Genomic DNA, 14,259 nt, shown 5'->3' with positions numbered 1-14,259 from the left:
GCAAAGAAGCCAACCTCGGGGAGGTGGAGGGTTGCAAGAATATCTGCCTGCTGTCCATGGATAACACCTGTTACGGTAAGTAACTGTGCTTTATCCCAGGACAAGCAGGCAGCATATTCTCTACATGTGGGTGACCTCCAAGCTAACCAAGAAGGGACGGAGGGAAAGTTGGCAATTTATGAAAACAGATTACGCAAAACCGACTGGCCAACCTGGCCGTCGCGCCTGGAAAAGGCATCCAAACAGTAGTGAGAGGTGAAGGTATGAACCGAAGACCAAGTGGCAGCCTTGCAGATCTCCTCAATAGGCGTGGATCTGAGGAAAGCGACAGACGCCGCCATTGCTCGGACTCTGTCCCGTGAGCCGACCTTGCAGCGAGAGACCAGCCTGAGCATAGCAAAAGGAAATACAAGCAGCCAACCAGTTGGATAAGGTACGCTTGGAAACAGGGCGGCCCAACTGATTAGGATCAAAAAAGATGAAAAGTTGAGGAGCCGTCCGATGAGACTCGGTGCGGCGCAGGTAAAAGGCTAACGCCCTCTTACAATCAAGCGTGTAATGCGAGTGGGGCTTCGGAAAAAACACAGGAAGAACAATGGACTGGTTGAGGTGGAAATCTGAAACCACCTTAGGCAAAAACTTATGATGAGTGCACAGGACCACCTTGTCATGATGGAATACAGTAAAAGGTGGATCCGCAACCAGAGCTTGCAGCTCACTGACTCTGCGGGCAGACGTGAGAGCAACCAGGAACACCACTTTCCAAGTGAGATACTTCAGAGGAGTCCTATCAATGGGTTCAAACGAAGGTTTCATCAATTGAGCCAGAACCACATTCAGATCCCAAACCACCGGAGGGGGTTTGAGCGGAGGATGAACATTGAAAAGGCCCTTCATAAAGCGGGAAACTATCGGATGGACAGAGAGCGGTTTCCCATCAAGCAGCTGATGAAAGGCAGCAATCGCACTGAGATGGACTCGAATAGAAGTCGATTTGAGGCCAGACCAAGACAAGTGGAGCAGATAATCCAGTACCGATGACAAGGAGGCCGAGGGCGGATCCATGCGATGATCAGCACACCACGCCGCAAATCTGGTCCATTTCTGAGAATAGCATTGACGAGTGAAGCTCTTCCTAGAGGCCTCGAGAACATCCCTCACCAACTGTGAGAAAGCTAAGGCGGGAGGCACGTGATGAGGAACCAAGCAGTCAAGTGGAGCGACTGCAGATTGGGATGTAACAGCGAACCCCGACTCTGAGACAGCAGAGAAGGAAAAACAGGTAGTAGCAGAGGCTCCCTGATACTCAGTTGAAGGAGCAGGGAGAACCACGGTTGCCGGGACCACCGAGGGGCTATCAAGATCATGGTGACACGGACCGACTTGAGATGCACCAGCTTCCCGAGAATCAGAGGAAAGGGAGGGAACACATAGAGGAACCTGTCCGTCCAATCGAGAAGGAAAGCATCTGCCTCGAGACGATCCGGGGAGTACATCCTCGAGCAGAAACGAGGCAACTTGTGATTGAGGGGCGAAGCAAACAGATCTACCTGCGGAGTCCCCCACCGAACAAACACCTGTCGCAGAGTGTGAGAATGGAGCGACCACTCATGCGGCTGAAGCAGGCGGCTGGCTCAACTTGTCCACCAGACAATTCCGCTCGCCCTGGATATACACCGCCCGAAGGAAGATGTTGTGGCGCAGCGCCCACCGCCAAAGACGAAGGGCTTCCCTGCACAGCGAGAGGGAACCCGTACCCCCTTGTTCGTTTACATAATACAACGCCACCTGGTTGTCTGTACGCACCAAGGCAACGGATTCCTGCAGCAAATGACGAAAAGCCACAACAGCATTGAAAATGGCCTGGAGCTCTAGCAGGTTGATGTGGCAGCGCTGGTCCGCACTGGACCAAAGCCCCTGGGTCCGAAGGCCGTCGAGGTGCGCTCCCCAAGCGTACGCCGAGGAGTCAGTCATCAGAACCCTCTGATGTGGGGGAATGAGAAAGAGCAAACCTCTGGACAGATTGGTAGAGTTGGCCCACCAATGGAGCGAGCGTTTCAAAGAGGGAGTCACCGCAATGTGCTGAGAAGTGGGATCCCGATCCTGCCGCCACTGAGACGCCAGAGTCCACTGAGAAACCCGAAGATGCAGCCGGGCGAACAGCGTGACGTGAACGGTGGAGGCCATGTGTCCCAGGAGAATCATCATCTGCTTGGCCAAGACCGAATCCCGCTGAGCCACCAGCTGTCTCTGCCGCAGAACAGCCTGCCGATGCTGTGGCAGAAACGACTGGAGGCGGAGCATGTCGAGCACGGCCCCTATAAACAGCAGGGACTGAGAGGGGCACAACTGAGACTTGGGGAAGTTGATCTCGAACCCCAGATGCTGAAGGAAGATAATAGTCTGACGGGACGCTGAAATAACCCCCTCTCTCGACGGGGCTTTGATAAGCCAATCGTCGAGGTATGGGAAAACCTGAAGGCCCTGCGACCGCAGGGTCGCCACAACCACCCGAGGCACTTCGTGAAGACCCGTGGAGACGAAGCAAGCCCGAACGGGAGAACTCGATACTGCAAGTGGAGGCTTCCAACCTGAAAGCGGAGAAACTGCATAGAAGCCGGATGTATCGGGATGTGAGTGTAGGCTTCTTTCAGGTCCAGGGAACACAACCAGTCCCCCTCGTCCATCAAGGGATGCAAAATGGGAAGCAAAAACATGGGGAACTTCTCCCGAACCAGGAACTTGTTCAGTGTCCGCAGATCCAGAATGGGACGAAGATCCCTGGTCTTTTTGGGAACCAGAAAGTACCGGGAATACACACCGGAGCCCCGTTGGCCAGGGGGAACGTCTTCCACAGCCCGTAGGCGAAGGAGGGCCTGCGCTTCCAAAAGAAGCAGAGGAAGCTGCGTTCCATCGGAAAGAAACTTTCTGGGAGGTCTGTCCGGAGGCAAAGTCCGGAAGTTGAGGGAGTACCCCTCCCGAATGACGGAGAGGACCCAAGAGTCCGCTGTGATTTCCGCCCAATGATGATAAAAGGCGCGGAAACCTCCCCCGATGGATAAAGTGGGAATCCCCAAAGCGGAAGGGGCCAGCCCCCTCCCGCCCGGCCAGTCAAAAGGAAGCTGCTGCTTAGGTGCAGCGGAGGTCTGAGGCTTAGGAGGAGCCCTCTGCTGCTGCAGCGGCCAACGAGGCAGAGGGCGAGAAAACGCCGGCGTGGACTTCTGCGGATAACGCCGGGGGGGGCAGCCTGTAGGACTTGGGCGGAGCGCGTTTTGCCTTGGCCCGGACCAGGGAGGCGAAGGAGCATTCGTATTTGGAGAGACATTTCGTGGCAGCCTCGATGTAATCATCGAACTCATTTCCCAGACACAGAAGATTGGCTAACCTGTCCTGCAGGTTCGGGTCCATATCGACAATGCAGAGCCATGCCAATCGACGCGTGGCCACCTCGAAGGCAGAGACCCGAGACGACAGTTCAAAGGCATCATAGGAGGCCTGGAACATGTACAGCCGCAGCTGCGACAGTATATCCAGAAGCCGGCGAAACTCTGCACAGCGCGCAGAAGGCAAATCGTCCTCGAAGGATGGTAAGGACTTGATGCACCACTTAAGATAAGAAGTGAACATAAAATTATAGTTCAGGACTCTGTTCACCATCGTGGAGTTCTGATAGAGGCGCCTCCCGAATTTATCCATGGTCCTGCCCTCCCGGCCCGGCGGGACAGCAGCATAGACCTTTGACGGGTGAGACTTCTTAAGGGTAGACTCCACAACCAGAGACTGGTGAGAGAGCTGCGCCTTCTCAAACCCCTTGCAAGGCACCATCCGGTACCTAGACTCCATTTTGGAGGGAATAGCTGGGATAGCGTAAGGCATTTCCAGGTTACGAAAGAAAGTCTGCTGCAACACCGGATTCAGAGGCAGCCGCAGGGATTCCCGAGGAGAGTGGGGAAGCTCCATCTCCTCCAAGAACTCCTTGGTATACCTGGAATCCGACTGAAGGTCCAGGTGTAAGGCCTTGCCCATATCCTGCACAAAGCAAGTGAAGGAAGAGGGCCTGCTCTCCGAATGCTCCCCAGGCGGAGTGGTGGAATGAGACCACAGCGCAGCCGAAAAGGAGGGGGAAGCCTCCCAAGAATAATGTGGGGGTACATCCATGTCCACCAGCATGGACGCCGAGGACGCCCCGCTGAAAGAGCGAGGAGGCGTCGACGAGAGTTTGCGCCTCGAAGTCCCCGGAGGGGATGATCGCGAGGCATGGACCGTTGAGGTTCGAGGATGATGCCCCGGAGAACCCCGGCCCAAAGAAGGGTCCTCCCTGATCGGGGAATCCAACCGGACTGGCGACCTCAACAGACTCGGATTGGACAGAGTGAGGTCCGAGGTCTTAATGGAGCCCGTAGTGCGAGGCCAAGGGGACCTGCCCCTCCTCGGGGCAAGGCGTCTCGACCGGGGCTGGCTCGAAGGAGAAACATGCCTCGATGAAAGAGGCAAGGAATCCGACGAGGACAGACGTCGAGATCAACATGCCTTGCCTCGAGAAACCTCGACGCTACGCTCAGGCTGGTCCACCACACGCGAGGTCAAGGCCGGAGCAAGGTGATCCAACGCCGAGGAGAGCTCAGAGGAGATGATAGCCTTCAGCACCTCCTCAAACATCGGCACCGTGACCATATTCGGCCGGGCAGGTGCAGCAGTGCATTCCACCGAGGGCAACCTCGAGGATGAGTATTCCTGTGTGGTGGAAACACGCTTGGAGGATTTTGAGGGTGGTTTTGTTGAGGTCGGCGGGACTACACTCATCGCCTGGATGGCCAGAGACTCCGAGGAAGGCTTCTTCGGTAGCTGAACTGAACCTGAAGGAGGAAGAGGGGATTTACCCGCAGACGAGGCCTTCGAGGTCGAGGGAGACTTTCCCAGGCCCGCGGTCTTCGAGGCCGACGTCGAGACAGGGGTCGAAGCAGGAGTGGCTTCCATGACGAAAAGCTCCGCAATCCTGGCCCTACGTCGCCGAAGAGCCCGAGGTTGAAGCATGGCACAGCGAGGACAGGAATCCGTCAGGTGATCAGCACCCAGGCATAGGATACACCAGCGGTGCGACTCAGTGATGGGAGATAACCCGACCGCACTGGGAGCACTTCTTAAACCCGGAGAGGTAGGATGGCCGCAGCCACACGAGGCCAAGCAGCCACAGCGAACCAGGAGCCCCCGGTCGCCAAACGAAAATGTACAAAAAAAGAAAACTAAAGAAATTAAGCAATGAGCAACGCGCACAGCGACTCCCGATGAAAACAAAGAAGCCGCGGTGCTAGAAAGGCACTTAGAGAACGCAGAGAAGAGAGACGTAGGGCTTTCTGGCTCCGCGGAAAACTAAGAACTGAAGACCACGAGGAGGGGATTCGCCCTTTAGTGGAGCAGGAAGGCACGCATGCGTAGGCAGCACTAGCAAACTTTGAGATCTTCAATCAAGTTTGCTTGAAAAGCTGTCCGCGACGGGGCTCCGTGGATGACGTCATCCACATGTAGAGAATATGCTGCCTGCTTGTCCTGGGATAACTTGAATATTATTCGTGCCTCAACTGGCAGCCAGTGCAGCAGTCTGTAGTAGGAGCTGACGTGGTCGCTTTTTTTCCAATCCAAATTTCAAGCAGACCGCTGTGTTCTGGACAATTCTAAGTTTCCTCACTGTTTTTTGGGGTATACCCATATAAATGATATTGCAATAATCCTGTGTAGAAAGTAGTAGTGATTGCACTAGTAATCTAAATGATAATGGGTCGAAGTATTTTTTGAAGGTCTTTAATTTCCATAATGTCAGGAAACACTTTTTTACCACTAAATTCGTGTATATGCAAATCATCTCCTGCATATTCATTGTGGATATCCTGAAATTCTGACCTGCCCAGGGCTCTCGAGGACCAGATTTGCCTATCCCTGTTCTAACAGACATGGCCTCTAAGAATATACTACTGAGGACAGGGTATTTGGGGCAGTTTCCTACAATAATGTATCCACAAAGAACAATGGAAAACATTACTTTTTTTCTCCTTTTTTGAATCAATTGTTTATCTTAAGTTCGCCAAATGAGACTGCAATGCCCACTTACTTCAGATATGAAAAAAATAAGTCTAAAATCCAGATCCAATACGATACCAGTTATTTTCCTGCTGATATGGGTCTAAGATATAAGTTGTTCTTGAAGCAAGGGAAAGTGAAATGACTTGCTCATGTCACAAGACGTCTCAGGCATATTAGAATTTGAACTTGCTGTTCTAACCACATGTGAAGCCAGCCCAAAGGTATCCAACACTTCTAAGTGCCCCTACTGCCATGTACCTCCCACATCCCCGTTGGTGGTTCAAGACCAAACCCTGCCCCCACCTGTCCATATTAGAGAGCTGCACAGGAACAGGGTTACAACAGGGATCCCGCAGGTTCCCCCTTCGGGTCGCGGGGATCCCGTGGGGATGCCCCCTCAGGGTTGCGAGGATCCCACGGGGTTGGAGGCAGCTTGAGCTGAAAGGTTCATCTTTTCCTGCCCGCAGCATGCACAAGTAGCCGACCGGAGGGAAGGCTTCATGTCAATCATGTGCAGCGTGCAGGCAAGCAAGCCGGAGCTCCAGTCCTTTTCAGTCCTCCCCTCCCCCATCCAGTGAGTGCAGCGAAGAGAATGAGCGTGTCCCCCCTCCTCTGGCCACGTTACCTGGGTGCCACTCTCTGTCCCCCTTGCTCTAGCGGTCACAGCAATTGTGCTGAAGCAGAGCCTTCCCTCTGCCTCACTCCACCGGAAACTGGAAGCATGTCACTGGAAGGCAGAAGAAGAGCTCGGAAGGAGCTTGGGGGATCTCACTGCGAGCGCCAGTAATGAGGGTGGGGAGATGGGAAGGAAAGAAGGAAAAGATAAGAGGACCAGGAAAAGGGGAGGGATGCAAACGCGGGACACAGAAGGGGGGGAGGGAGTACGTTTTTGAACACAGGGCATGAACTTGGGAGAGAGGATGGAGGGAGGGAAAGAGATGCTGAAGTGGGGGAGGGAATAGAAAGGGAGAATTGGGCGTGTCAGTGAGAGGGAAAGAGAGATGGTCATGTTCACAGGGAATGGAAGAAAGGAGAATTTTTGGTCATTGGAAGGAAGGTACAGATGATAAGGAAGAGAAAGATGAGAGGGAGAAATGTTGTGGTGGAAAGGGAACAGTGGGACAGATTGAAAGGGATGCAAAGAGGAGGAATGCTGGACATAGTTGTGAAGGGAATGGAGGGAGAGATGTGGCATGTGCTGGAGAGGGGTGATAGAAGGAGAAATGTTGGGCATGCGGCTGGTGGGCAGGGGCAAAAGATGCTGCTGGACCATGGTAGGTGAACCAATGGACAGCAAAAGAAGAATTTACAGAAGATGGGAAAGCGGGAAAAAAGCATAAAGCGGAAAAAAGAAACTGGGACCAACTTGATGGAAAAATAAGTCTCCAGACAACAAAGGTAAAAAACGGAATTTATTGACTAAAATATGTTAGCTTTGGGAAATGTATATAGAAGGTATCTTTGTATTGTGTTCAAAAGAAAAGGAAATGCATTTCTGGTTTTATTTCTACAGTGTTGAAGTACTTGCTGACTCTTGCTGTGGCTGGTGGGATCCCCAAGCACCGCCAGCAGAGGACCTCCTCTAGAGACAGCCAGAACTCCCCTCCACCAAGCACAGCAGTCGCTGGCAGCATCCATAAGCCACTGAGGTGCCAACATCTGTGACTCAGGGACGATACTGCTGCCTGCCAAGCTTGGCAAAAGGGACCCCCGGCCAAATGCAGAGGAAGTCCTCAGCTGACAGCTTGAGGGTCCTCATCAGCTGAGTATTTATGTTTACATTAGAGGCTCTGGTAGAAACCCGTTTACAAAGTATGTATTCTTCCAAATTAATATTTCCACATTAATAAAGTGTTTTTGCTTATTTGTAAATGGGTCTCTACCAGAGCCTATAATTCAGTAGCATAATTACCGTATTTTCGCGGATATAACGCGCGCGTTATACGCGTTTTTACGTACCGCGCATACCCCTCACGCGTTATATGCGTGAGCGCGGTATACAAAAGTTTTTAAACATAGTTCCCACCCCGCCCGACGCCCGATTCACCCCCCCCAGCAGGACCGCTCGCACCCCCACCCCGAACGACCGCTCGCACGCGCTCCCACCCGCACCCGCATCCACGATCGGAGCAAGAGGGAGCCCAAGCCCTCTTGCCCGGCCGACTCCCCGACGTCCGATACATCCCCCACCCCGGCAGGACCACTCGCACCCCCACCCCGAAGGACCGCCGACTTCCCGACAATATCGGGCCAGAAGGGAGCCCAAACCCTCCTGGCCACGGCGACCCCCTAACCCCACCCCGCACTACATTACGGGCAGGAGGGATCCCAGGCCCTCCTGCCCTCGACGCAAACCCCCCTCCCTCCAACGACCGCCCCCCCCAAGAACCCAGCCGACCCGCGACCCCCCTGGCGACCCCCACGACCCCCCCACCCCCCTTCCCCGTACCTTTGGTAGTTGGCCGGACAGACGGGAGCCAAACCCGCCTGTCCGGCAGGCAGCCAACGAAGGAATGAGGCCGGATTGGCCCATCCATCTTAAAGCTCCGCCTACTGGTGGGGCCTAAGGCGCGTGGGCCAATCAGAATAGGCCCTGGAGCCTTAGGTCCCAACGTTGGGCGCGGCCTGAGGCACATGGTCGGGTTGGGCCCATGTGCCTCAGGCCGCGCCCCCAGGTGGGACCTAAGGCTCCAGGGCCTATTCTGATTGGCCCACGCGCCTTAGGCCCCACCAGTAGGCGGAGCTTTAGGATGGATGGGCCAATCCGGCCTCATTCCTTCGTTGGCTGCCTGCCGGACAGGCGGGTTTGGCTCCCGTCTGTCCGGCCAACTACCAAAGGTACGGGGAAGGGGGGTCGTGGGGGTCGCCAGGGGGGTCGCGGGTCGGCTGGGGGGGCGGTCGGAGGTTCTTGGGGGGGGCGGTCGTTGGAGGGAGGGGGGTTTGCGTCGAGGGCAGGAGGGCCTGGGATCCCTCCTGCCCGTAATGTAGTGCGGGGTGGGGTTAGGGGGTCGCCGTGGCCAGGAGGGTTTGGGCTCCCTTCTGGCCCAACTACCAAAGGTACGGGGAAGGGGGGTGGGGGATCGTGGGGGTCGCCAGGGGGGTCGCGGGTTGGCTGGGGGGCGGTCGGAGGTTCTTGGGGGGGGGCGGTCGTTGGGGGGAGGGGGGTTTGCGTCGAGGGCAGGAGGGCCTGGGATCCCTCCTGCCCGTAATGTAGTGCGGGGTGGGGTTAGGGGGTCGCCGTGGCCAGGAGGATTTGGGCTCCCTCCTGGCCCGATATTGTTGGGGAGTCGGCGGTCCTTCGGGGGGAGGGATGTATCGGACGTCGGGGGGGGGCATCAGGCTTTCAGGATGGGGACAGACCTTCAAGGGGGGACAGTGCACGGAAGTCAGGGGGGGTGAACGGAGAGTCGGGACAGCGCACGGAAAGTCAGGGCAGTGCACAGAAGTCAGGGGGGGTGAACGGAGAGTCGGGACAGCGCACGGAAAGTCAGGGCAGTGCACAGAAGTCAGGGGGGTGAACGGAGAGTCGGGACAGCGCACGGAAAGTCAGGGCAGTGCACAGAAGTCAGGGGGGGTGAACGGAGAGTCGGGACAGCGCACGGAAAGTCAGGGCGGGCGAAAGGAGCGTCGGGCATCATGCGCGGTATACCCGTGAGCGCGGTATGCAAAAGTTTTTGTACACATCATCGTGATTTCTGCGCGCTATACCCATGTGCGCGTTTTACACGGGTGCGCGTTATATCCGCGAAAATACGGTAAATGAAATAACTACTTCTAAAGTTTATAGGGACAGGCAGGGACGGGTTTGATTTCTGTCTCCACGTAACTCTCTACTCCAGATGCCAGCATCTCCTCTCCCTTCCTACCTACCAAGGTGGCTAGCAACCCCTTTTCCCTTCTCTGTTCTCAACCCTGTCTCATCTCCCCTTTCAGTAGACGCCAACAATCAAGCACTGCTGCATCCCACATCCCCTTGGTAAATATCCTATCAGGAGGGAGGACAGAACATGATAGCACTTTAGTGCAAGTTTCTACTGTAAGGCCCTGTTCCAGCATGGAGTGGCCAGAGAAAATAAGTGTGGGGAATGTGGGCTATGGGACTGAAATAGGGGAGATTAAAAGATGCTCTTCTGCCATTGCACTGCCCCGTCTCCATGTTTCCACCCTAGGCAGAAACATTGGGCACTCCGTGGCAGGCTGACCCTAGCCATAGTAACATAACAGATGAGAGCAGATAAATTCTGTAATATCCGTCTGCCCAATTAATAAACTACTCTTCCACTATATATGGAGTATAAAGTTATTTCAGAATTTTATTTAATATCTTTTAAAACTATTGTCTCGCAAACTTTTTCTGCTGTAGCACACTAAACTCGGAGCCACATCTACAGGGCCTCTGAGCATGCGCGGATATTGACTGGTGACATCACATCAACATCTGCGCTTGCTCTGAGGCCCTGTAAATGCGGCCCTGAGCTTGGGGTCCTTCTAAAACCAGGACAAACTGTCAGGTTTTGGCAATCCCTCCATCACCGGGGGGGAGGGGGGGGGGAAACGGGACAGACAGAGAGGAGGTCAGGCACCGGCACCATCAAATGACCAACTTGTCTCGTTCATGGAATCTCATTGTGTCACACAGTTTGCAATACACTGTTTTAAAATCATTGCTTAGGCTGCTAAACACTCTTTTCTAGGATGGGTATGAGAATGGGAGAAAAAAAAAAAAAAAACCACCCAACCCCAAGATATCCTAACTCGTTCTTCTCATAATGTTCAACTCAAGAAATTTAACTTGTACTCGCTATACATATAGCTAACAATTCTTGTTTATTTCTGAAAACTTCTAATATATAAGAAGCTTAAAAATCATATGCACTTATGAGCTAAATTAATTATATCAAGTTTACTATCTACAGCAGCATCTCGCAAACATTTTGAAGCCGTAGCACACTAAGCGTGGGTCCACGTCTGGAGGGCGTGGATGCCGACATGACGACATGTGCATGTGTGATGTCATCACATCAACGTCTGTGCATGTGGAAGCCCTCCAGATGGGGCCCTGAAAATGCTATGACACAAGTGTAGGGGGAGGGATGTGGAGAGGAGAGTCGCCAGCTGACTGCTTACAGGACTTGCCTCTTGCCGGCGTCTCGTGGAACACCCGGAATCTCGTTGCAGCAGTTTGCGATACACTGATTTACAGCTCCCCCTCCCAATTTGTGGTTTTCCCACTCACGAATTTGGTTATTCGCAATTTTTTTGCCCCTTGTTTTATAATGCAGAAACGCTGCCCCAGACCTTACCTGGTGGTCTAGCGATGATACGGGGCAGAAGCTATCTTCTTACACTCCTGCCCCTTGCAGAGCCATCAACAAAATGACTGTCGTGAGTTCCCGTTGTAGTCTCGAGACTACAACGGGAATTCATAGCAGCCATTTTGTTGATAGCTCTGCACAGGGCAGGAGCGTAAGAATATCACTCCTGACATGCGTCATGACTAGACCACCAGGTAAGGTTGGGGACGCAGGAGGGAGGCAGGTCAGAGCCAGCCCAAAAAATTATTTGCGATTTTCCTTATTCGCGGGCAGTTTCTGCCCCTAACCCCCACGAATATTGAGGGATTAAAGAGCGTGCAACTGTTCTTTTTATGGACTTAAAACAGAGACACTAAGGGCCAGATTCTATAAACAGCGTCTCGATTGTAGGCGGTCAACTGCTGCCTAACCAGCCAATCGGGCTTCACGTTTTCTTTTTTTTTTAAAAAACCCTCCCGAGGAAGGCCGTCTATATTGGAGGCGCCTGCAGGAGCCGATTAAACTCATCTAAGGCTAGGCGTGGCTTGGCTCGGAATTAGCCTTAGACAGACCAATGCGGCCATACGCATCTCCCTAGGACTGCAGTAGATGTGTGCAATGTAGGCTAGCAAAATGCTGGCCTACATTGTAAGCAGACACAGTTGCTGAGCTTATCACGGCAAGGGATCTCCCTGCTGCAATAAGTTTAGCAGCCGCACGTCCCCCCCCCCCCAAATATTACCAGCAGGACGGGTGCGAACCCTCCCACACCTACCAAACATTGCCGGCAGGAAGGGTGCGAACCTTCCTACCCCTACCAATCATCACTGTCAAGAGTGATGCCCAGTCTCTCCTGCTGGAACCCCTCCCCCCGGTACATTGCGGGCATCCCCTCTGCCGGAACCCCCCAGCCCACCCCCCTATCTTAAATCGTTGGCCAGCCAGAGGCATCCTTCCTGCCTCTAGCCGGCTGGCCTGCCTTCTCAAGAAGGCCTTAAGCGCCCTGAGTGGCCTAGGCGCTTAAGGCCCCTCCCATAGGCCTTAGGCACCTAAGCCAACCAGAATCTTAGGCCCAATCTGCAGTGCATTCTGGGATGCACTGGAAGTGGCCTGATTCCGATTGGCCAGATCCATTAGGCCACCTCCCATGGGCTGGGGGTGGTCTCCAAGCAGGGGTGAATGGGAATCCCTCTTGCCAGCGATGTTCAGTAGGGGTAGGAGGGTTCTGGCAGGAGGGACTGGGCATCCCTCCTGCCAGCTATGTACGGGGGGGAGGAAGACAGGTTGCTACTAAACTTTATCGCAGCAGGGAGATCCCTTGCCACGATAAGCTCAGCAGCAACCCGATTCTCTAACCAGCACAGACGACAAGGACATCTGTTGGAGAATCGGGTTCTTAGATGGGCTATAGGACACTCGTGGGCGGGTTCCGAGACTGGGCGTACTATACAGAATTTGGGCCTAAGTGCACTTTTTACTAAAGCACAGAAGAGCTTCTTACTGCAGGCCGGTAAGGTAAATGCTCCAATGCTCATTCAGTTCCTATCAGTGTCAAGAGCATTTATCTCCCTGGCCCATGGTAAGAAGCTCTTCCATGGTTTAGTAAAATCCAGCGTAAGTTTCACAGCTAAAACTTTAAAGTAGTTTGTTAAAACTTTAAAGAAAGAATCATGCAACAGAAGGAATAAAAGCAAAAAATTAAAAAACCAAGCTGCTTTGGTAATAAATAAAAAGCTCACATTTTAAAAAGCAAGTGCCTTTTTCCTAGTTTAGAAGAAAGTCCTTAGATAATTATCTTTCATAACTGAGAAACAATTTTATTTATTCTATTTTTTGTACTTTATTATATGCAAGCATGTATATGTTCATTGTTATCTCTATGTTTATGAATCTTTTGTAATGCAACTACTTAAAATATAAGAGTATCAAAAAATATTTTCCGCTTATTGCATGGCATTTTATTATGTTTACAACATCAACAAACTTCTGAAACTGAGCCACCAGAAACTTTAAACAATTTTACTGACAGAGTCATCAGTAAACAAAGAGAAGCAAAAGTGGACCCACAATTTGCCACGGTGTTTTCAGGGATCATTTATGGATTTGAAAGCAATGTGTTTGGGGGGGGGGGATGAGAGAGAGAACAGAGTAAGCAAGTAATTACAAATTAAAGAACACAAAACCACGGGTCCTGTTTACATTTCCCATATAGACCAATTAAAAGCAACTTGCAGACCTTCTCTCCCCCCAGCCCCCAGAGCGTCCGCACAGAAGAGAAACAGCAGGCCCCCAGCTGCTGAGCGGGCGCATACCTGTCATGGAGCACCGCTGACATCATCTCCCCTCTGTGAACCGGGTGATCCATGCCCTCTGAATGACGTTAGCAACAATCCTGTCAACGAAAACCAAACAACAATACCGTCAGCCGCACCTTCCCGCTCAGGCCGCCATGGGCCGGACTCTCGTGAGTCCTCGCAGATCAGCTACACCGCATTTCCCATCAAAATAAAATGCGCAGGGTAAAAGAAAAAGCAGTTAACAACTACTAACGGTTCGAGCAACCGCTGCAAAGTTTATACCTCCGAAAACTGACCGGCCAGTACCGGGATAGGGGGGGGGAGGGGGAGGGGGAGGGGGAGCACGCAAGCGCGCAGCGCTCCCTCACCACGCGCCGCATACAATGGAGCGCGCAGGCGCGTCAACGTATTCACTGAGCTATGAAGTACCGCGTGACGGCACGGGCGCGGGAGGCGGGGTCTGAAGAGCTGAGTCAGCACCTACCTCGTGTCAAACTTAGTTAAGCTTAGTTAGTTAGAGGTGCAGACTCGGAGCAGACACACACGTGTGTGATAAAAGTGACAAGCGCTCAGATTTGTACTGGACACGG

At 53.1% G+C, this 14,259-nt stretch overlaps 1 protein-coding gene across 5 annotated transcripts in view; it reads right to left on the bottom strand.

Moving 5' to 3' along the window:
- The window catches only part of KLHL13 (kelch like family member 13), a 118,550-nt gene extending 104,494 nt beyond the window's left edge, over positions 1-14,056 (bottom strand). Inside the window, exons 1-2 of one of the 5 annotated variants that reach the window (XM_033946294.1) lie at positions 14,038-14,056; positions 13,685-13,764 (exon numbers count right to left, since the gene is read on the bottom strand). In XM_033946294.1, the coding sequence (XP_033802185.1) occupies positions 13,685-13,737 (53 nt within the window). In that variant the 5' untranslated portion in view covers positions 13,738-13,764; positions 14,038-14,056. Of the gene's footprint in view, positions 1-13,684; positions 14,001-14,037 lie in introns of those variants that run through there. The other 4 variants (XM_033946293.1, XM_033946291.1, XM_033946292.1 and 1 more) reach the window with 4 other exon arrangements.
- Between the last annotated feature and the right edge of the window lie 203 nt (positions 14,057-14,259).

This window comes from Geotrypetes seraphini, chromosome 5, assembly GCF_902459505.1.
Source record: "Geotrypetes seraphini chromosome 5, aGeoSer1.1, whole genome shotgun sequence".
Taxonomy (NCBI): domain Eukaryota; kingdom Metazoa; phylum Chordata; class Amphibia; order Gymnophiona; family Dermophiidae; genus Geotrypetes; species Geotrypetes seraphini.
Note: the sequence above shows the minus strand (reverse complement) of the source record. Positions and strands in the feature narration are given on the sequence as shown.